Source organism: Arvicola amphibius, chromosome 12, assembly GCF_903992535.2.
Source record: "Arvicola amphibius chromosome 12, mArvAmp1.2, whole genome shotgun sequence".
NCBI lineage: Eukaryota > Metazoa > Chordata > Mammalia > Rodentia > Cricetidae > Arvicola > Arvicola amphibius.
In genome coordinates, this window is record NC_052058.2 from 28,525,486 (window position 1) to 28,548,370 (window position 22,885).

General features: G+C 42.9%; 1 protein-coding gene across 2 annotated transcripts in view; it reads left to right on the forward strand.

Moving 5' to 3' along the window:
- The first annotated feature begins 4,006 nt into the window (after nucleotides 1-4,006).
- The window catches only part of Ccdc66 (coiled-coil domain containing 66), a 36,605-nt gene continuing 17,726 nt past the window's right edge, over nucleotides 4,007-22,885 (forward strand). The window contains exons 1-7 of one of the 2 annotated variants that reach the window (XM_038309522.1): nucleotides 4,011-4,069; nucleotides 5,553-5,617; nucleotides 6,270-6,295; nucleotides 9,713-10,157; nucleotides 13,111-13,276; nucleotides 13,423-13,526; nucleotides 14,450-14,562. In XM_038309522.1, coding sequence (XP_038165450.1) covers nucleotides 4,059-4,069; nucleotides 5,553-5,617; nucleotides 6,270-6,295; nucleotides 9,713-10,157; nucleotides 13,111-13,276; nucleotides 13,423-13,526; nucleotides 14,450-14,562 — 930 coding nt within the window. In that variant the 5' untranslated portion in view covers nucleotides 4,011-4,058. Of the gene's footprint in view, nucleotides 4,070-5,552; nucleotides 5,618-6,269; nucleotides 6,296-9,712; nucleotides 10,158-13,110; nucleotides 13,277-13,422; nucleotides 13,527-14,449; nucleotides 14,563-22,885 lie in introns of both variants that reach the window. The other variant, XM_038309525.1, reaches the window with a different exon arrangement.

Consider the following 22,885-nt stretch of genomic DNA (forward strand, 5'->3'; position numbering starts at 1 on the left):
ATTACTCTGGGTTTATGAAGTGAGGTTAGTCAGGCCTTTAACTGTCTTCTCTTCCATGTGCCATTCTTCTTTAATACAGTTCCTGAGGTTGTGCTGACCCCACCCAAAAATATTATTTTTGTTGCTACCTCTTAATAGTAATTTTGCTGCTGTTATGAATTCTAGTGAGAAGAGCTATGTTTTCCAACAGTACTAGGTGACCCCTGGGAAAGGGTCAGTCGTTCGACCCCAAGGCGTCAGGACCCACAGGCTGAGGACTGCTGAAAACTGCCAGGTTCTTGGTGGCTTCTGCTGGAGAGTGGTCACAGCTGCTGCTGGATTGCTGTTATCCGTTGTTTCCTGAGCAGGATCTGAGTGAACAGCTGGGCTGACTTAGAACTAGAACTTCTCCTGCTTCTGCCCAAGGGTTGGAATTAGAGGGATGAGGCACCATGCTGGGCTGGGCAAGGTTTTAACAAGTGATGTGTGAGTCTGCTTTTCCCCTCAGACCACTTTATATCTGGGCAAACCCCAGAGATGCTTTCCATGCTTGGGGAGCCTCTTCTCTCTCACTTAATCCCTTCAGCAAATACAGACCTGCTCAAACCAAGATTCCTCCTCATGGTGTGCTACTGTTGGTATCTCAATGGCCTCCCAGAGAGTCATCTTCCAGTAGTGCCCTTAGGGATGGGTGAAGCCTTTAGGAGGTGTGGCCTTGTGGAAGTTAGGTCATTGGACTGGGGTGGTTCTTAAAGGGGATGGAGAGGCTTGGCTTTCCTCTTCCCTGTCTTTGCTTTCTTCCTGCCTAGAGAGCCTACTTTTAAGTTACCCTACAGTATGCTGTTGCTGTGTGTGTAGACAGTCTTTATCAGGTTATCCTGATACTGGCTATAGTGTGTTGTCTGTGTGTGTGTGTGTGTGTGTGTGTGTGCGCGCGCGCGCGCGCGCGCGCGCGCGCACGTGCAGGGTCTTTATTAAATTGAGGCTGTTTCCATCTCAGCAGCAGCAGCAGTGACGTCATCACCTCTCACCAGCTGCCTCTCCACCATCAGCCACCTGTGCACCCCTTAAAAGTGCCCGCCAGGCACAGCTCACTCTCCCGCCTCTTGCTCCTCTCTCCTCTTCTTCCTCTTGTCTCTTCCCTGTTTGTCTGTCTGTCTGCCTCTCTCATGTCCCCACTAGGACGTGGTCTTTCACTCTTCCTCTCCCCTTAGAAACCTCCTGCACTAACTTGTGTTTGCTTAGTGGCATTCTTTGACAGGGCCCACTGAAAGGTACCCACTTTGCCTTTCTTTCTTTTAAATCCTTTCAAAGGCAATTCCCTCTATGAGGGACTTGAAGTCGGAGAGAACTTAGACTGACTGACATTTGGAAACTCCTTTAGCAGCAGCGTGGAGAGCAGGCATAAGAGCTCTCTTGGAGAGAACTCCCAGGGTGGAGGCGGTGGCTGTGAAGACAGACTGAAGACACCCAGGGCCAGATGGCTCTCCTGATCTTTCGTTCCAGAGACCCTGAGGTCAGAAGGGTTAACTGACTGGCTCCTTCCCCTCCGGTAAGTGTCACAGCTCTGATGGAAAGGAATCCTGGCAATGGAGAGCCAAGGAATGCAGAGTATTACAGCTCCAGTGGAAGAGTAGTCCAGATCACAGTAAGCATAGCTGTTTACCGCCCTGCTCTAGGGAAAGGTTTCCCAATGCAACAGCTCTGCTCTGCCAGGAGAGGGCGATCTGAGCAAAGGTGTTCCGGCTCCGCTGGGCACTCTGGTACTCTGGAGTATAGCAACTCCGCTCTGCTCGAAGAAGAGCAAAAGTGTTACGGGGGGGGGGGGGGGGGGGGGGAGGGGGGAGGGCAGTGTTCCAGTCCTGCCCCACGTGGTCTCTGCTCAGCTGAAGTTACAGCTTTATGCTGTTATCCAGCGTGTTTGGCGGCGGGGGGGGGGGGGGGGGGGCTTCCTTTTTGCCTTATCCCCTGCATACCTCCAAGCAGTGCTATATTCGGGTATCTGCCGTCATTGATTCTCATAACATGGTTGAAGTATCTCAAGTGCCTTTGCCATATTCTTCTGAAGATGGAGATGTTTCTTAATGTCATAGGTGCTCAGCCTGTCTCTTCGTGTGCCGCCTAGAGTCCTCCTGAGCCATGCCGTCTCGAACACATCCAGCCGCTGTTCTGAGCAGCGTTCCATTGCCCTGGAGTGTTAGGAGTCTTTAATACATTTCTCCTCAGCTCTTCACGTGCTGCGCCGATGATCACAACATGAACCAAACTCATATACCGGTCACCAACAGAGCTATCTCCGGGGCACAAAGAGGCACTGACCACCGAACTATTGAACAACAGAGCCTATGTCTAGCTGTCTGAATGACCCCTGTTAATGTTTTAAGGCTCAGTCAAAATTGTTACTTGTTGCTCTTCCAGAGGTGCCAAGTTCAGACCCCAACACTCAAGTCAGGTGGCTATGAATTCATACCTGTAGTAGCTATGCCAACCCTGTTATTGGACAGGGTGGAAGCAGGGGAGCACATGCACATACATATCTTTAAAAACAAAACAAGACAAGATTTAAAAATGGCTCTCCCTCAAGGTAGTCACTAGGGATAAGCGTACCTTACCTCCCTCCTCCTGGAATCCTAACAATAGAACGATGCTAGTAGGGTTGCTTTCAGAGCGAGCATGAGTGACGGGTTTCAGGCTAGAGCTTGGGTGAGCCGAAAGTAATGACACTGGACGGTACGCACCCAGCATGATGGCTTCTCCATGGCTGTACATACTTGGGCATCGTCTCCCAAGAACCCACGTGTAAATGACGGCAGTATTGTATATAACTGTCTGAGAAGGGTGGATGGATACTCAGATGAGGGTCTCATGATCCTCCCTACCCACTCCTCAGATGAGGGTGTGTTAGTTTGAACACAGTTGGCCCACATAATCTCATAGGGAGTGTAGCAGAAACCAGAGACCTTAGGAGGATTCTAGGTGTCACACGAAGAGACAGGCTGAGCAACGATGACATTAATAAACATCTCCATCAGCCAGGTGGTGGTGGTGCACGCCTTTTTTTTTTTTTTTTGGTTTTTTTCGAGACAGGGTTTCTCTGCAGCTTTAGAGCCTGTCCTGGAACTAGCTCTTGTAGACCAGGCTGGTCTCGAACTCACAGAGATCCGCCTGCCTCTGCCTCCCGAGTGCTGGGATTAAAGGCGTGCGCCACCACCGCCCGGCTTCTTCTTCTTTTTTTTTGGGGGGGGGGTGCACGCCTTTAATCTCAGTACTCCGGAGACAGAGGCAAGCAGATCTCTGTGAGTTCAAGGCCAGCCTGATCTACAAGAGCTAGTTCCAGGACAGGCTCCAAAGCTACAGAGAAATCCTATCTCGAAAAACAAAAAAGAGAGAGGAGAGAGAGAGAGAGAGAGAGAGAGAGAGAGAGAGAGAGAGAGAGATACTTCGGCCATATTACAAGAATCAATGATGGCAGATACCAGAAGATAGCACTGCTTGGAGGAGCACACCGGATAAGGCGAAGAGAAAGACCCAGAAAACGCTGGAGATACAGCATAAAGGAAGACTGTGGAACCTCGGGTATGACAAAAACACAAGCATCTAGGACTACCTAGGATAGGAACAACTGAACAACCATCATAAACGGCTGCCCATGCATGCTTAAGCATTGCCGGGGCATAAATGATGATGATTTTACAGAACTTCAGTATGCAAGGCTTGATGAGACGCAAGAGACAGACACACACTATGTGCCCCAGGCGTGCCTAGTCTCTCAACATTTTTGTGATAAAATAAATTTTTCCTTTAAAGAAGAGAGTTGCATCTGTTGTTTCTGTCTGTTTGGAAACATCCGTCGGAGCCAAGGCGACTCCCTGAGGCCGGCGGGAACCCTGGGAATTGCAGACGCCCCTACAACGTGCAGTCGGAGGAAGCCGACTCAGGCCGAACACACCCGCCAGCATGTGCCACTCTGATTGGCTCAATTGACCCCTAGGCATCCAATCGGCGTAGCGTTTGTTGCGCAGTCGCGGCGACCTGGGTACACAAGTGGCCTGGTAGAGCTGCGGGTGGGCGACCGGGCCATGAACCTAGGGTAAGCGGGCGGGGACACCCTGGCTGCTGGGCGGCGGGCGCGGGGACGGCGGTCGAGCGCGGGCTGTGGTGGCGCAGCGCCCCGGAACGGGGACGGCGCGCCGGAGGGCGAGCAGCTCCGGTCGCCACCGATGCCCTGCACCAAGCTGGGCAGGACTGAGTCTGGGCGTGGTCTTCATTTCAAAAGTTCAGCGTTTTACCTGCTACCAAACCGGGACGTAACCGCGCATCCAGAAGCTGGATGTTAGGTTCTCATCTGGGAGTTTATCCTGCCCTCGGGAAGAGAGGTGGGATAGGGCACTAGCAACTTCGGTTTCATTCAAGATGTTGCCTTATAACGTAAACATGAGCTGTTCATAGCCCTGCTGTCGGATGCCTCAAACAAGCTTTCTCCCAGATTGTTTCCTTTAACAAACTAAGGCACTTTGATTCCTCTATCAAAGCGGCACTGAGTTTAGCGTTGCTAGTTAGACCTTAACCTGCTCGCCCGTAATTGCTTGGTTGCTCTTTAACATCTCCTTTGCCTTCGTTGCTGTTCATGGACACATTACCCACCCACCCCCAATAAAACAATGAAATACTGCGTGTAATCCCACCAGTGGAGTTTTGATGATTACCTTAATAGACGAGATAAGTTTTGCTGGTAGCGTTTACCGTTTTTATGCTGGTGCCTTTGACATGTAAAGTGTCGTACTAGCCAAAGTTTCTTATGCATTTATTATGATAGTAAAAACAAAGAGGCACTAAAGCATCTGTGTATTACATGAAATATACCAAATTGGGTGCTTAAGCAGCTGTCACCTTGGTGACCATTTTAAACATTTCCAGGTGCTTGCAGCCCTCCTTAGAATACGTCAGTCATGCACCATTACAAAACTAATAAATGGCATATCAATGTCTTACACCTCGGTAAGTAGTTGCGGTAGCAGCATGGGATTTTTGGTATAGAGCTACAGGTTAAAGGATGCTGTTATAACTGAATTACTTTATTCCTTACCAGTAGCAAAAATCATGTTTCAGGTTAAAAATGACAAACGCTTGCCTCACTGAGAAGTTATAAGTCTTTTCCTGTGATTTTTTTCCTCAGTTGAAAAATCCTTTTAAAATATTTATTTTAATCATGTCTGTATGGGTGTCGTGTCTGCACATAAGACTATGGGCCACTTGTGTGCCTGGTGCCCTTGAAGGCCAGAGAGGTGGTTGTTAGCTACAGTGTTGGTTCAGCTCTTAAAAAAATACTCTAAAATATAAAGACTACTTTGGAGAGAGGTTCAGGCAGGAGGCTCAGGAATTCAAAGCCGGCCTGGCCTACATAGTGAGGTTGAGGGCATCCTGGACTATATGACTTTAGAGAAACAAAACCCCTGCTTTGATGGTCACATGATTCCTATATACAGTCAGAGGAATAGGTTTACTTTCAAGGTTCATATAAATATTTCTGATTGCTATTAAAGTGTCAAAATCAATTTCTTTTTATATTTCAGAGATGGCTTAAAGCTTGAAACTGAATTATTGGATGGAAAAACCAAGCTAATACTGTCTCCATATGGTATGCTGTGTTGCTGGAAGTCTACAATGTTTAAGTTTGTATGTAGAACATGTAGTAGTTTGGCAGACATTTTGCTTGTGATAGAGACAGTTAAATGACACTTGGAAAAAGCTTTTTCTCTTAAATGTCTTTGAATTGATGTTTATCCGAGTAAAATCAGATTGCGGCAGTGATTGCTGCTGTCAGTTTTGGTTCCTAAAATGTATTCCATCTGTCATGTTTTTGATGCTAGCATACCTTCTTGCTGAATAAGTAATGCAGGTGGAGTTTAGAAAATTATATGCTTTTGCATGGTACCAAACTATTGTGTGAGAAAGTTATATTTATACAATGTAGCCATAGTTGCTAGAGTATTATTATTATTATTATTATCAATCTTTGTTAGTTTTGAAACTCAGTATAGTTTTCATTCTTCTCCACGACCTTACTTGCCTGCTCCCCACACGTGGGTTTGTAGTTTTGCCCTGGAAAGATACCTGAAACAAAGATGAAGTGGAGGTCAGCACCTGAGCCACCACCCTGTAAAAGTTGGACTACTCGAGTGGGACTTTGGGCTGCTGTTTTTAGGTTGTCATCTTAAACAGCACTTAACGTTTTCTTTTGTCACATATGCTTTGGGTTTACAGTTTAGTAATTTTATTTTCTTTTGTAGAGCATAAATCAAAAGTTTCTGTGAAGGTAAGTTAAGTGATTTTTGACCCTACCTGTTTCCATGTGTGAAATGTATACTTTCATTGGTTCTAATGCTGAGGCAGGGTCTCTGAGTTGTACCCAGAACTCGCCAGTCTAGTCAGTCTGGGCAGCTTTCTCTCGAGGATTTCCCGCCTCTGCTTTCTGAGCGCTGGCATTGCAGGCTGGCCTTCATATGCGCCCAGCATTCATGTGTGCTCTGAGCATCTGAATACTGCTCCTTCCAGTTTTGTGGCAAGCACTTTAATCACTGGGCAATCTCCCCAACCAGAACTTTGTCTTGATAGTATAAGAAGTAGTCATAGAACTTGGTTTAAAAAAGAAAAGAAAAGAAAAAAAGCAGTGTACTATGAAAAGGTGTTTATGACATAGTCTCATCCAGTAAGCTCTTGGGAATGATATGGGCTCTGTTGCTTTTCTTGCTCAGGAACCTGAACATAACTGAACCTTTATGGGTAAGGTTTTGATTTTGTTTTTTTTTTTTTTTTTTTTTTTTTTTTTTTTTTCAGTTTCCTTTTATTATTCCTCTTTGGTTCAGAATTAACTAAGTATATCTTGATATAATGTGCCAAGTCATTGAGTTTTTCCGAGACATGGTTTCCTGTGTAACAGCCCTGTAATGTTAATGTGTAATGTTCTGGAACATTCGCTTCATAGACAGGCTGGCCTCGAACTCACAGATATCCCCCTGCCTTTGCTTCCAGAGTGCTGGGATTAAAGACATGCGCCCCCACTTCCCAGCTGAGTTTTTGGGTTTTAGTTGTGTTTTAAGAAAACCTTTTCTGTATAACACTTCTGGCACAACTGGAATATGGCAAACAAATCCTCGTCACTGGACTGCAGTCGGTAGGTTTGTGTCCAGCAGGAATTTCCAGCAGTGTGAAGTTCCACACGGCATCCAGCTCCAATCTGGCCTCTTTTGTCCTCTTCAGGAGAGGGAGACAGTGAAAAAGCTCTGCCCCTGTTCTCCAGAAGAGCGCAGGTCAGGTCGATGACCACAGTGACAGAGTTGGGGGGAGCTAGAGACCTCGAAAGGGGAGCAGCTGCCAGGGTAGAACCCAGAGACGATGCACACATGGGCTGACAGCTGACTTTGTGATTGGAAGTTCAGAGACGAGGGATTAGTTAATGAAGTTGGGAAGTATATTCTAGGCTTACAGAAAAGATTTCAAAATGCCAAATTATGAAACCTAAGTTATTGTAGAAAATGGTGTACCCAGGGACACCCAGGACGCAAAGCTTGTTTGGAATGTTTGAGTTTTTGCTCCAATATCTTGAAAATGGTGTGACTTACTATAGGGAATCCATTAAAGACTTAAAAAAAAAAAGCCAGGTTTCACTGTGTAACTCAGGCTAGCAAAGAACTTCATTGTCTTCCTGCCCCTGCCATAGTGCTGGGTTTACAGGCATACACTACACGCTCAGCTCAGTGTAGGATTTTTGATAAGGGAGGTGGATATGATCTAGCTTCCTAGGTGGGAAAGCACAGTGTGTAGCCCTGCGAAGGCCGACAGACAGCCATTACTGAAACTGATTACTGGTCAGTGACAGTAAGGAGCTCCTGGTAAGGCCCTGAACTTACCCTGGTGGCCGCAGGGAGGAGAGGAGCCAGGAATGGTTCCCAAGGCCTGCTACAGGAGTGCACAACGCTTAGGAGTTTGAATGAGATGATGTTTAGAGAAGTAAAGTGCCCAACGATGACACAGTCTCGTGAGTGAATACAGCAGGAGAGGAGCATTCCAGCGGCTGGAGATGGAGTGAGCTGGTGGGTGGGGTCACCTGTTGGAGCCATGCACAGTGTTTGATATTTTGATAAAGTGACTTTTGAAAAACTAAAAGGACTTGGTTTTGAGGTGTTTTGTTTTGAGAAGTTGGGAAGTATATTCCGGGACTATAGAAAATATTACAAAATGCCAAATTATGAAAAATAAATTATTGTGGAAGATGATGTACCTTGGGGACATATAGGACATAAAGTTTACCTTTATGTCTCCACACAGCCCTGGCTGTCCTGGAACTCAGAGATGCACCTGCCTCTGCCTCCTGAGTGCTAGAATTAAAGAGGTACACCGCACTTGGCTCTAAAATGACTTGTTTATGCCTAAAAATGAGAATCTGAAATCTGGCATTCTTGAATTTCCTGAACTATTGGAGGATCTTACAGCTAGGCTGTATCCTGTACAAGAGTGCAGCAGAGCTGGGAAAGTACAGTGGCATCCTTTAGATGGTAGAAACGCCCTTGAGATCATGCCAGTTTCCATCTGGTCTAACTTTTCACCCATCATTTAGACAGTTATATTGTAAAAGCTCCAGGATGCAAAAGCAAAAAGGTACCTGGATGCTGGGGTTATCTAAAACCTGCAGCCAGCAGCTGGAGAGATGGCTCAGTGGCTAAGAGCACTGACTGCTCCTGCAACAGGGCAGCTCACACCCGTCTGTAACTCCAGTTCCAGGGGATCTCACACTTCTTGACCTCATAAGCATAAACTCAGGCACACATACGTAAAATATGTATTTTTAAAAACAATCAAAACCTAGAGCCAGGAATACACAGGTGAGGGGTTTGCTTAGTATATGTGACAGACTGCAGATTAAAGAATGGAAAAGAAAGGATTGTTAAGAAGGAAATGAGCAAGCGGGGTGGTGCTAGGATGGGCAGGTAGTAGAGCCCAGCATGTGTAAACAGTACATAGGATTGGGATGTGGGAGAGAATGGGCTAGAAAGCAGGAGTGATTGTCTTTAGAACTTGGAATTGTGGAGCGCTTGCAGTTGTGGGTCCTTACAGGGTCAATATAAGATCACTGAGATCACAGTGTAACATCAGGGACACTGGGGAATGAGTGAGGCCATCTGGAGACTATCGGACGAGTATCAGGAAGTGACTGCCAGAGCGTGGAAGAATTACTATGTGGATGTGACCACGATAGTAATTCACATGGGATTGGAATTGGTGAGCATGGCCGAGCAGCTAAGATAGTCAAGGGATAAGGACTGGTAACCTCAAAGAGAGTGTGAGTTACATAATTTACTGGTACAAAATTCAAAGCTGGCATAGATTGAAGATGACCTATAATATACAATTTTATTTGTGTTCTCTATTACCTAGAGTTAAAATAATTTCTCATTGTTGAGTCTTTCAAGTGAAAGTTTGCAAAGGTAAACAATATCTTATGGCTATAGTACCTAATTAAGAGCAAAATGAAATGCTTAGATGCCTGGTTTATCACAGATTTTAAGCATAAAGATGGTGTTAGCTGGGTATAGTGGTTTATACTTGCAGTCTCAGAAGAGATGAGGGGATCAAGGCCAGCTTAGGCTGCATAGCAATACTGTGTCTCCAGACAGAAAGGAACAGGTCAGGTTTTTCATACACTGTCATAAAGAATAAACTTGTGTTTTCACAGATGGGAAATAAGATCAAGATTGCAAAAGGTCCTTTAAGAATAAAACAGACTGGACACATTCTAAGATCAACACAGAATTCTTACATTGGGAGTGAAAACGTTTTTCAAAAGAAGATAGTCAGTTTAGAAACTTCACAGGCAAGATCTGAGAAAAGCAGATTGCCGTTTTCACCGTCTCAGGATTCATGTCAGCAGCATGCAGAAAAAGACTGTCTTCATTTCCCGAAAGAGTCTTCACCTGCAGCCTCTACTGTCCAGAAGATTATAAACACCACAGATAAATGCCGAGTGGCTCAACAGAAGACTTGCAAAACACACTCCAGCGAAAACACGAACAGCAGCATGGTGTGTCTAACCCAAGACCAACTACAGCAGATTTTGATGAGTGTGAGCCAAGGAAATGGATCTGTGTCCCTAGCTGAAAATGGAAAGGAGGAGAAAGCAAGTAAGATTCTTCTTAAACCGTGTTAACTATTAATTTTCCCAGTATGTACTTTTGTATTTCAGATTCATTGGTTGCTTTTGAGACTGTCTCCTGAAATCTGATTTAACATGCAGTGATCTTTTGTTTTTTGGGAATGAGGGTGTTACAAGACAGGGTTTCTCTGTGTAGCCATGACTGTCCTGGAATACGCTCTGTAGCCTGGCCTCAAACTCACAGAAATCCGCCTGCCTCTGCCTCCCGAGTGCTGGGATTAAAGGTGTGCACCAGCACACATTCGGCCTTCTTATACATAAAATATGTAAAACTGCTTTATAATGTTGCCATATGTTAGGATTAATGCTTAAAATATTTTTCTTTCTTTTTCTCTTTCTTTCTTTCTCTCTTCCTCCCTCCCTCCCTCCTTCCTTTCTTTCTTTCTTTGTCAGGCTCTCTTTATGTAGCTCTGGTCTGGTCCTGGAGCTTTGTACATAGACCAGGCTGGTGCTTAGACTCACGAAGATCCATCTGCCTCTGCCTATTGAGTGCTGGAGTTAAAAGCCTTTGACACTGTGTCTAGCCTCAAAGTAATCTTAAAAGCTGGTTTGGGGGCTGGAGAGATAGCTCAGCAGTTAAAATATTTATATAAGCCTGCAATGGGGTTTAGCCCTGAACTCAGCAGACTGAACTCAGCAGACTGAGGCAGGAGTACACAAACTGAAGCAAGCTTGAGCTACACAGTGGGAACCCATTTCAAAAATGAAAAATTACACACAAGGGTTTAAGAAGATAAGCCTCGGGGGCTGGAGAGATGGCTCAGCGGTTAAGAGCATTGCCTGCTCTTCCAAAGGTCCTGAGTTCAATTCCCAGCAACCACATGGTGGCTCACAACCATCTGTAATGAGGCCTGGTGCCCTCTTCTGGCCTTCAGGCATACATGCAGAGAGAATATTGTATACATAATAAATAAATAAAATATTTTTTTTAAAAAAGAAGAAGATAAGCCTCTGATATTGAAGGAATCTTAATTAAGACGCCTTGCTGTGAAGACTTAGTTTCTGAAATACCACGTTCTGGTTCCTGTTTGTGCTTCCTGTCTTCCCTCCATCCCCGCCATGGTTGACTGTCGTGTTCTTTGACCAGTGTAAATCGGATGTATTCCTAGAAGAGGACTGTAGGCTTCTGTTCCGCTAATCAGGGTTTTGTTTTAAAAGCCCAGTATCAGCTTGGAGCTAAGGCGTTGACTGTGAAAGCACTCAGATGCCGTGTAAGGGTCACGCAGCCAGCTTGGGTGCCGGGAGCTTCTGTGTGCTCCCGCATGTGCAGAGTGGGGTTCCTTCTCCCCGTCTAGACATCTGCAAAATAAAGGAAGCTGGCTTTCTTTAGGCCAGAATTGTAGCTCAGAACTGTATAGGTATAAGGAGAGTTAATACCAGTAGAGTTAAGACATTTTACTTAATCCTGAGGTAACTTGCATTTTAGATGCTCCCTCTTCTAAGAGAAATTACTCATTCAGGAGGGATCACAAGGATGTTTAAGCTAGAGCATGAGCTTTTTGTTCAAGACTTGGTTTAATTATGGTAGCTGGGCACATAGGCCACGGTTCACAGAAAACTTCCACAGATAAAGAAGAAAAACAATGCCATGGTTGTTGATTTTTAAATAAGTTCATTTATTCATTTATTTTACATCCCGGCCACAGTTTCCCCTCTCTCTTCTCCCAGTCTCTCCCTCCATCCCCTCTCTGTTCCCAACCCCCAATCCATTATTCCTCCATTTGTTTATGGGAGGTCATGGTTTTAATTAAACTATTTGCATTTTCCTCTCTCTGTATTGTGATTTTTATTATAGTTATATAATTACAAATAACATGTAATTTTAAATTATATAAATTAAGCTATAAATATAAATTATTTTGGAGAGAGTGAATGGAGGTGTTTTGTTTTGTAACTAGGCTGGTTTCAAACTCAGTACATAGCTGAAGACTACCTTCTGCCTTCCTGCCTCCACCTCCTGAGCTTTTCAACACAGGTATGCTCCACCTTACTGGTTCACGCAATGCTAGGGATGGAGTATACTGGGTTGACATAGGAGCAAGCATTTTGGTGTGTTCTAGACCAGCTTAGTGGTATTCCCAGCCCTGATTTTTCTGTTTTGGTTTTGGTTTTGTTGTTGTTGTGAGAAGTTGTATGGCTATGACACGGAGTCAGCTATTTAATCTCTGGGCCTCAATTTTCTCTTTTTCTTGATTATTGTTTAGGGTAAGGGTCTCATGTAGGTCAGCCTGGCCTCAGTCTACCAAGTACCCTGTCTCAAACGAGAAGATCCTGTCAGTCTGTTATTTTTATTTGTTATAATAACCCTGCTGTTGTTTCCAGGGTTGTCTTGAACTCCTCCCAGTTTTTATTCCCTTATCTCCCAAGTGCCAAGACTCTAGGTTTGCCCTACGTGCTAGATTATGTGGTGCTTGGGGGTCAGCCTAAGGCTGTGTTCATGCAAGGCGGGCACTCTACTGACAGGGCTGTCGGCCTTTGTTTTTGAGATGCTGTCATGTAGCTGAGGCTGCCTTAACTTCTGATTCTCTTGCTCCATCTGCTGAGTGCCAGGATTACAGGTGTGTGCTATCATTCCCAAGAGTCAGGCTCTAACTGTGTAGCCAGGGCTGGCCTGAAACAGATTGGCCTACCTCTGCCTCCTGAGCGCTGGGACTAAAGGTTGTGCTTCCACACCTCCCGGTTTTCATTATTTACTTATTTTGAGACAAGGTCTTACTCTGTGTCCTAGGCCGGCCAAAGACTTGGTACGTTGTCCAGACTGGCCTCAAACTCTGAGTGATCCTCCTGCCCCAGCTTCCTGAGTTATACCTGAGGGTTATGGGTATGAGCCATCATGCCTGCTAAGACTTTTCTTTTGACTGGATATTAGGATGGGATGCTATACAATAGTGTGATTTTAAAACATGTGTTTTATTTCCTAGGCCGAGACAGTTTCCAGTTAATCAGTGTCCCTAGCCAGCCGGAGGGTGTGAATGCCACAGGGTCACCGCAGACAACAGGGGCCGTTTCCCCCGTCTCAGATGAAGGGAAGTGTGTCCTCAGTAGAGCTCAAGAGGCCCTTCAGCAGTGTGAGCAGAAAATGGCCACGTATGTGACTCACATGTGTTTCTTGGGTATTTGGAGACTATGTATTTGCCTGTCCATTGCATGTGAAGTGCTCTGAAGACTTGGCTGTCAGTCACATGGAAACATAATGATAAGGCTCCTTGATTCCTGTGTGTGTTCTATCTTAGAGAGAATGAGTGGAAGCCAGCTGACATATTCAGTACTCTGGGGGAACGGGAGCGTGATAGAAGTTTGCTGGAAGCCAGAAGAGTGCAGTGGAAGAAAGAGCTGGGTAATTTATATGCTTTCTGGTATAGGTCTGTTGGCCCATGGGATAATTGGTTACCTTTCAGTACATTAGCAAGTCTTGTTCAGTATGGGCAGTGTGCCTCTAGCATCCTGGAGTCCTGCAAATAGTCCTGGACCTTTTCTGTGTGTGTGTGTGTGTGTGTGTGTGTGTGTGTGTGTGTGTGTGTGTCTGTGTGTGTGTGTCTGTGTGTGTCTGTGTGTGTGTCTGTGTGTGTGTGTCTGTGTGTGTGTCTCTGTGTGTCTCTGTCTGTGTCTGTGTGTGTGTGTCTGTGTGTGTGTGTGTCTGTGTGTGTGTGTGTGTGTGTAGGTCAAAGAACAATTTGTAAGGGTCAGTTTTCTTCTTCCACCATTGGGATTGGATTTAGGGTGTCAGACTTGGTGACCAGTGAGCCATCTCACCAGCCTATAACTCCAGTTCCTATTTTACTTTCAGAAGTTAGTGAGAACTCAGTACATGCTGCCCTGAAATAGGTGGTACTGTTGCCTAATTTTACAGAAGAAACCAAGGTTAGCATGAAAAATAGCAGTGTATCTGTTAGGTCAGCAGGAAGCAGTTGAGGTTGGAGTTGACCCTAGAGTCAGGCTGTGTACCTTATAAATCTGTTAGTAATAATAAAGGTGGAAATGCAGAGCAGTTAGCACAACAGTATTCTGAGAAATTGTTTCACGTTACTGATCTCTGTAATAAAAACATTCTGTCTATGCTGTACTTAAGTTTAACTCTAATTCAATGTTTTCTTTTATCCTTTATCCTTCAAAGCTCCTTTCTGCCTTGTGAGTCATCTTCTCCCAAGCAAACTACTTTGATTAACTGCTTCATTTTGTACTCCTTAAGTTCGTGATTTGTTTACATGATTTTTTTTTACAGTTTTTGTATGTATTTTTTAAAAAGGACATTATTTATAGATGAACAGGTTGCCTTAAAAAAGAAAGAAAAAGCAGCTTCTCAAAAATGGAATGATCCTTGGAAAAAATCCGAAATAGAATGTGAGAAACTTCAAATCCTTGACCAATCTAAGGTAAGAATATCAAATTCAGTCAAGCATTCTTTTTTTTTATTGATAATTATTGAGCTTTACATTTTTCCCTGTTCCCCTCCCTGCCTCTTCCCTCCACACTGCAACCCTCTCCCAAGGTCCCCATGCTCCCAATTTACTCAGGACATCTTGTCTTTTTCTACTTCCCATGTAGATTAGATCTATGTAAGTCTCTCTTAGTGTCCTCGTTGTTGTCTGAGTTCTCTGGGATTGTGGTTTGTAGGCTGGATTTCTTTGCTTTATGTTTAAAAACATAAACATATGAGTGAGTACATGTGATAATTGTCTTTCTATATCTGGGTTACCTCACTCAAAATAATGTTTTCTAGCTCCATCCATTTTCCTGCAAAAATCAAGCTGTTGTTATTTTTTTCTGCTGTGCAGTACTCCATTGTGTAAATGTACCATGTTTTCCTTATCAATTCTTCAGTCGAGAGGCATTAAGGTTGTTTCCAGGTTCTGGCTATGACAAACAAAGCTGCTATGAACATAGTTGAGCACATGTCCTTGTGGCACAATTGAGCATCCTTTGGATATATACCCAAAAGTGGTATTACTGGGTCTTGAGGAAGGTTGTTTCCTTATTTTCTGAGAAATTGCCACACTGACATCCAAGGGGGTTGTAGCAGCTTGCACTCCCACCAGCAATGCAGGAGTGTTCCCTTTACCCCACAACCTCTCCAGCATAAGTTGTCATCAGTGTTTTTGATCTTGGACATTCTTTCAGGTGTAAGATGGAATCTCAGAGTTGTTTTGATTTGCATTTCTCTGATGACTAAGGATGTTAAACATTTCCTTAAGTGTCTTTCAGCCATTTTAAATTCCTCTGTTGAGTGTTCTCTGTTTAGGTCTGTACTCCATTTTTTTAATTGGATTATGTGATCTTTTGGTGTCCAATTTCTTGAGTTCTTGGTATATTTTGGAGATCAGAGCTTTGTCTGATGTGGGGTTAGTGAAGATCTTTTCCCATTCTGTAGGCTGCCGTTTTGTCTTGTTGACTGTGTCCTTTGCTTTACAGAAGCTTTTCAGGTTCAGGAGGTCCCATTTATTAATTTTTTTCTCTCAGTGTCTGTGCTGCTGGGGTTATATTTACAAAGTGGTCTCCAGTGTCAATGCGTTCAAGTGTACTTCCCACTTTCTCTTCTATAAGGTTCAGTGTGACTGGCTTTATGTTGAGGTCTTTGATCCATTTGGATTTGAGTTTTGTGCATGATGATAGATAAGTGTCTATTTTCATTCTTCTACATGTTGATATCCAGTTATGCCAACACCACTTGTTAAATATGCTTTATTTTTTTCCATTTGATATCTTTTGCTTCCTTGTCAAAGATCAGGAGTTCGAAGATGTTTGAATTGATATCCGGGTCTTCTGTTTGGTTCCATTGGTCCTCCTGTCTGGTTTTTTTTTGTTTTTTTTGTTTTTTTTTTTTCAGTTTTTCCAGACAGGGTTTCTCTGTAGCTTTGGAGCCTGTCCTGGAACTAGCTCTTGTAGATCAGGCTGGCCTCGAACTCACAAAGATCCACCTGCCTCTGCCTCCCGAGTACTGGGATAAAGGCATGGGCCACCAACGCCCGGCCTCCTGTCTATTCTTATGCCAATACCAGGCTGTTTTCAGTACTGTAGCTCTGTAGTAGAGTTTGAAGTTTGAAGATTGTGATGCCTCCAGAAGTTCTTTTATTGTACAGGATTGTTTTGGCTATCCTGGGTTTTTTGCTTTTCCAGATGAAGTTGAGTACTGTTCTTTCAAAGTCTTTGAAGAATTTTGCTGGGGTTTTGTTGGGCATTGCGTTGAATCTGTAGATTGCTTTAGGTAAGATTGCCATTTTTACTATATTAATTCTGCCTACCTAAGAGCCTGGGAGATCTTTCCACTTTCTGGTGTCTTCTTCCATTTCTTTCTTCAGAGATTTAAAGTTCTTGTCATACAAGTCTTCCACTTGTTTGGTCAGAGTTACTCCGAGATATAATTTTATGCTATTCGTGGCTATTGTGAAGGGTGTTGATTCTCTGATTTCTTCCCCAGCCCTTTTATCATCTGTGCACAGGAGGGCTACTGACTTTTTTGAGTTAATCTTGTATCCTGCTATATTGCTGAAAGTGTTTATGAGTTGTAGAAGTTCCTTGGTAGAATTTTTGGGATCACTTATGTAAACTATCATATCATGAGTAAACAGTGAGAGTTTGACTTCTTCTTTTCCAATTTGTATCCCCTTGATCTCCCTTTGGTGTCTGTCTTACTGCTCTAGCAAGGACCTCAAGAACTATATTGAATAGATATGGAAAGTGTGGACAACCTTGTCTTGTTCCTGATTTCAGTGGGATCACTGGGAGTTTCTCTCCATTTAGTTTGATGTTGGCTGTTGACTTGCTGTATATTGCCTTAACTATGTTTAGGTATATTCCTTATATCCCTGCTCTCTCCAAGACCTTTATCATGAAGGGATGTTGTATTTTGTCAAAAGCTTTTTCAGCATCTAATGAGATGATCATGTGGTTTTTATTTTTCAGCTTGTTTATATGGTGGATTACATTGACAGATTTTCATATGTTGAACCATCCCTGCATCTGTGGGATGAAGGCAACTTGGTCATGGTGGATGATGGTTCTTGGATTCAAGTTGCCAGTATTTTATTTAGTATTTTTGCATCAATGTTCATGAGTGAGACTGGTCTGTAATTCTCTTTCTTAGTAATGTCTTTCTGTGGTTTGGGTATCAGGATAATTGTAGCTTCATAAAAAGAGTTTGGCAGTGTTTCTTCTGTTTCTATTGTGTGGAATAATTTGAGGAGTATTGGTATTAGTTCTTCTTTGAAAGTCTTGTAGAATTCTGAGCTGAAACCATCTGGTCCTGGGCTTTTTCCTTTTTTTTTTTTTTTTTTTTTTTTTTTTTTTTTTTGCTTGGGAGACTTTGATGACTGTTTCTATTTCTTCAGCAGTTATAGGTCTGTTTAATTTGCTTATCTGGTCTTGATCTAATTTTTGGTAAGTCATATTTATCCAGAAAGTTGTCCATTTCCTTAAAGTTTTCCAATTTTGTGGAGAACAGATTTTCAAAATATGACCTGATGATCCTCTGTATTTCCTCCCTTTTCATTTCTGATTTTGTTAATTTGGATATTCTCTCTTTGCCTTTTGGTTAGTTTGGATAAAGGTTTGTCTATTTTGTTGATTCTCTCAAAGAACCAGCTCTTTGTCTCATTGATTCTTTGTATTGTTTTTTTTTTGTTTCTATTTTGTTGATTTCAGCTCTCAATTTGATTATTTCCTGCCGTCTAGTTCTCTTAGGTAAGTTTGCTTCTTTTTGTTCTCAAGTTTTCAAGTGTTCTGTTAATTCACTAGTGTGGGGTTTTTCCAGCTTCTTTATGTAGGCATTTAGTGCTACGAACTTTCCTCTTAACACTGCTTTCATTGTGTCCCATAAATTTGGGTATGTTGTGTGGTCATTTTCATTGAATTTTAGGAAGTCTTTAATTTCTCCCTTTATTTCTTCCTTGACTCTTTGATGAATGATTCAGGTGAGCATTGTTTAATTTCCATGTGTTTGTGGATTTTCTGGAATTAGTATTGCTGTTGACTTCTAGTTTTATACCATGGTGATCTGATAAGGTACATTGGGTTATTCCAATTTTTTTTTGTATTTGTTGAGGTTTGTTATGTTATCGAGTATGTTTTTGAGAAGGTTCCATGAAGTTCTGAGAAGAAGGTATATTCTTTTCTGTTTGGATGGAATATTCTATATATGTCTGTTAAGTCCATTTGAGTCATAACATCTGTTAGTTCTCTTATTTCTTTGTTCATTTTTTGTCTGATTGATCTGTCCAGTAGTGAGAGGGGAGTGTTGAAGTCTCCCACTATTAGTGTGTGGGGTTTAATATATGATTTAAGCTTTAGAAGTGTTTCTTCCACATATGAGGGTGCCCTTGTATTTGGGGAATAGATGTCCAGTATTGAAATTTCCTCTTGATGGATTTTTCCTGTGACTAATATGAAATGACCTTTGTCTCTTTTGACTGATTTTAGCTTGAAGCCTATTTTGTTAGATATTAGGATAGCTACACCTGCTTGTTTCTTAGGTCCATTTGATTGGTATATTTTTCCCCAACCCTTTACTCTGAGACGATATCTCTCTTTGAGGTTGAGATGTGTTTCTTGTATGCAGAAGAGGGATAGATTCTGTTTTCGTATCCAATCTGTGAGCCTGTGCCTTTTTATAGGTGAGTTGAGTCCATTTACATTAAGGGATATTAATGACTAGTGATTGCTATCTCTTGTTAATTTAGTTTTCATCATTAGTGATGTTAATTTGTGCATTTTTTTTTCTTCTTTGGGATTTGCTGTTATGAGATCATCAATTGTCTGTGTTTTTATTGGCGTAGCCATCTTCCTTGGGTTGGAGTTTTCCTTCTAGTGTTTTTGTGTAGGGCTGGGTTTGTGACTAGGTATTGGTGAAATCTAGATTTGTCATGGAATATCTTGTTTTGTCCTTCTATGGTGATCGACAATTTTGCTGGGTATAGTAGTCTGGGCTGGCATCCGTGGTCTCTTAATGTCTGCATAATGCTTGACCATGACCTTCTGGCTTTCATTGTCTCCAATAGGAATTCAGGTGTAATTCTGATGGTCTACCTTTATATGTTACTTGGCCTTTTTTTCCTTTGCAGCTCTTAATATTCTTTCTTTCCTCTGTATGTTTAATGTTAGTGTTTTGATTATTTTGTGGCGAGAGGACTTTTTTTTGGATCCAGTCTATTTGGTGTTCTGTAAGCTTTTTGTATCTTCATAGGCATATCTTTCTTTAGGTAGGGAAAGTTTTCTTCTATGATTTTGTTAAATAAATTTTCTGTGCCTTTGAGTTGAACTTCTTCTCCTTCTTCTATACCTGTTATTCTAAGATTTGGCCTTTTAATGGTGTTCCATATTTCCTGGATATTTTGGGTTAAGCTTTTGTTAGATTTAATGTTTTCTTTAACTGATGAGTCTGTTTCCTCTATTGTATCTTCAGCGCTTCTGCTGTTCCTGCTTGTGTTTGTGGTTCCTGATCTTTTTCTCATGATTTCTGTTTCTATAATTCCTTCAGCTTGTGATTTCTTTATTGTTTCTATTTCAGTTATCAAGTCCTGAATAGTTTCTTTTATATGTTTGATTTCTTTTTTTTTTTGTTTTTCTTTAAGTGATTTGCTGATATCTTCTAATTTTTTTTTTTTTTTTGCCTTTTCCTCCATTTCTTTAAGGGAATTTTTCATATCTTTAAGAATTTCTAACATTCTCTTGAAGTTATTTTTTTAGTTCATTTTCTCTGGTTCATCCATATTTGGTTGTTCAGGTCTTGCTGTTGTAGGGTCTTTAGGTTTTACTGGTATTGTGTTGCTCTTTGTGGTGTAGCGTGCGATTTTACCTTTTCTACTCATCTTTTCCTCTCATAGGTGTGGTTGGGGCTGATGAGATTCTGTTGAATCATCTTCTAGGTGCCAGTGAATCCGACGCTCAGATGGTTGTTCCTCGTGGGACAGAGTCAGTGTCAGTGTTCTAGTTTCCCTTTGGTTGCTCCGTGTTCCTGGAGATTGCTCAGCATTCCTGTGCTTTGCTCTGCTCCCTTGGAGTTTGCTGTCTCAGGCCTACCTTGGCCTAGGCTGCTGGCTTTGATCTATTTCTATAAATCTTGGTCTGTATCCCCTCCTGCAGAAGTCCCTGGCTTGGAGTTGGACCTGTTCTGGTGGAAATAGCTGACTCTGGATCTGGTCGCTGGCTCAATCCTGATCCGCCAGTGTCCCCGGACTGGGTTGGCTCCCGGGACTGGATTTGCTCCTGGCTTCTGCTCCCGGTGGAGCTTATTTCTCAGTCAAGCATTCTGCTTATGTCTTTTGTTATTACAATTTTGTTCTGACTTGTTTCTTTCAAGACAGTGTCTCACTAGTTTGCTCAGGCTGTCCTAGAATTCACTGTGTAGACCAGGCTGGCCTCAGACTCCCAGAGATCTGCCTGCTTCTCTAGAGTAACAAGATTAAAGATTAGTGCCACCATGCCTGGCCTTTACCACAGGTTTAAAATGTGAAGTGTTCAAATTATAGGACTTACTTTGATGATCTGGGTTTCTTGAGGTGGGGTTTTGTTATGTAGCCCTGGCTGGCCTCAAACTTGTGACAGTCTTCCTGCTCAGCCACATTGTACTAGATTTCCAGGCATATGCCATCATGCCCAGCACTATAAATCTTATCTTTAGTGCTTACTGATTAGAAATGAAAAACTACTTTTCTTAGGTTTGACTAGGTACTTAATCATGGCCCAAACTAGTTTTCTCAGTTTCCATTTGAAATTTATAAGCTGCCTTACTGATCTTTATTGGCATTTAATTAAAGACACAGCTTGTCTTTCTTCCCACCCTCCTTTGTTCCTGTTTCTCTCTCTCTCTCCTGCTGTTTGTTCAAACATTCTGTCACAGGGTCCTTGACCGGTTCTGGCTGTCATGTTGATGGATGGCCAGTACTTAGAGCTAGTCAGTCCTTGGATGGTGAGTTCTAAGTGTTAGTACTTTGGATGTTTGGACCCCTTAGTCCTTGATTTCTGTATAACCTATTTGCCTCAAAGGAATGATTTTGAGTCTCTTTTAATTGCCAATCATTAGATTTTTTTACTTTTTAATTTTGTGTGTGTGTGTGTGCATGCATATGTGTGGTTTGCTTGCATATCTGTATGTATATATATATTCTCAAGTATGTAGTTATATATGTACACATGTGTATGTACATGTGGAAGCCAGTGAGTGACTTCTGGTGTCTTCCTAGACTTCTCTCTACCTTGGAGGCAGAGTTTCTCACTTGTCTTGGAGCTCCCAGTTCAGAGAGTCTGATTCTGGGGCTTGAGCTCACATTGTAGATTATGGACAGGCCCCCACAACTGCCCAGCATTTATGTGGGTGTTGAGGGGCCAGACTCCTTCTCTCTTACTGTCAGGGGCTTGTGTCTGTGGCTCAGTAGTGGAAGTGTGAGAACCAAGACTCGAACTCCAGGGCTGGCTAAGCAAGAGTGAGAGAAGACTGTGATGAACTGCTGTCCTCGTGCACTGTGAGTGTGTGCTATTGGAGAGCGGCCTCGTGCACTGTGAGCGTGTGCTATTGGCAAGTTTCTGTTGTTGCATTTTTCTTTTTGTACGTGCTAGGCAAGAGTTACATTCAGACCTTGGAGAAATACTATTTTATTGACAAAAAGAGTGAATGAACTTGGTAATACAAAGCCCATCCCTTTACACTGTGCATGTTTAAACTCCTTTTGTGCTTCCAGGTTAATGAAGCATGAGGTTTTTGAGATTACCCCCATTGAAATCTTGGCTTTCTCCTCATGAATAGCATCCTAGAAGCCCCTGAAATAAAGAGTGTATGTTCTAATCCACACTTTCATACAGAATAGTTACCATCGCTGAGCACACTCCTGCCACTTGCCCTCCCAGACCATAGTCCTGCAGTCGGCCAGCAGAAAGTTATTTTGTGCTTTACCTAATTAAAAACAAGCAAACAAACCTCCCACCATGTTTTGAGGTAAAGTACATATAACTTAACATTTACCATTTTTAAAGTATTGGTTTTTACATTTTTTAGTATGTTTGTGTCGGGGGGGGGGGAGAAGGGGTGCACACACACCACATCCTGTGTGGAGGTCAGTAGGCAACATTCAAGAGTCACCGGGTCTGGGATTACACTTGAGTCAATCATTGGGTTAGGCAAATGTCCTTACTTGCTGAGCCATCTCATTGGGATGGTCAACTTGTACACTGGGAATAATTAAAGCCACAAGTTATTACAAAGTCATTAATATGTGACTTAGTTAGGATCTCTGTTGCTGCAATAAAACAAAACACCATGGCCAAAAAGAAGTTGGGGAGGAAAGGGTTTATTTGGCTTATACTTCTGCACAGTAGTTTATCATTGAGGGAACCCAGAACAGGAACTCAAACAGGGCAGGAACCTGGAGGCAGGAACTGATGCAGAGGCCATGGAGAGGAGCTGCTTACTGGCTTGGTCCTCATAGTCAACTCAGCCTGCTTTCTTGTAGAACCCAGGACACCAGCCTAGGGATGGCTCCCACCATGGGCTGGGCCTTCACCCACTGATCACTAATGGATCCTAGAGGGGCATGTTTTCACTTGAGGTGCCACCTCTTAGGTAACTGTCTTGTGTTGTCACATTGACACAACACTATCCAGAACTATATGTAAGCTCCTCAAAAGACTAGCCTGAATTTAAAAGGATGTATAGAGCCTATGAACATTTAAAAAAATATAGGAAGACATTAAGAACAACTGGTGCGCCGG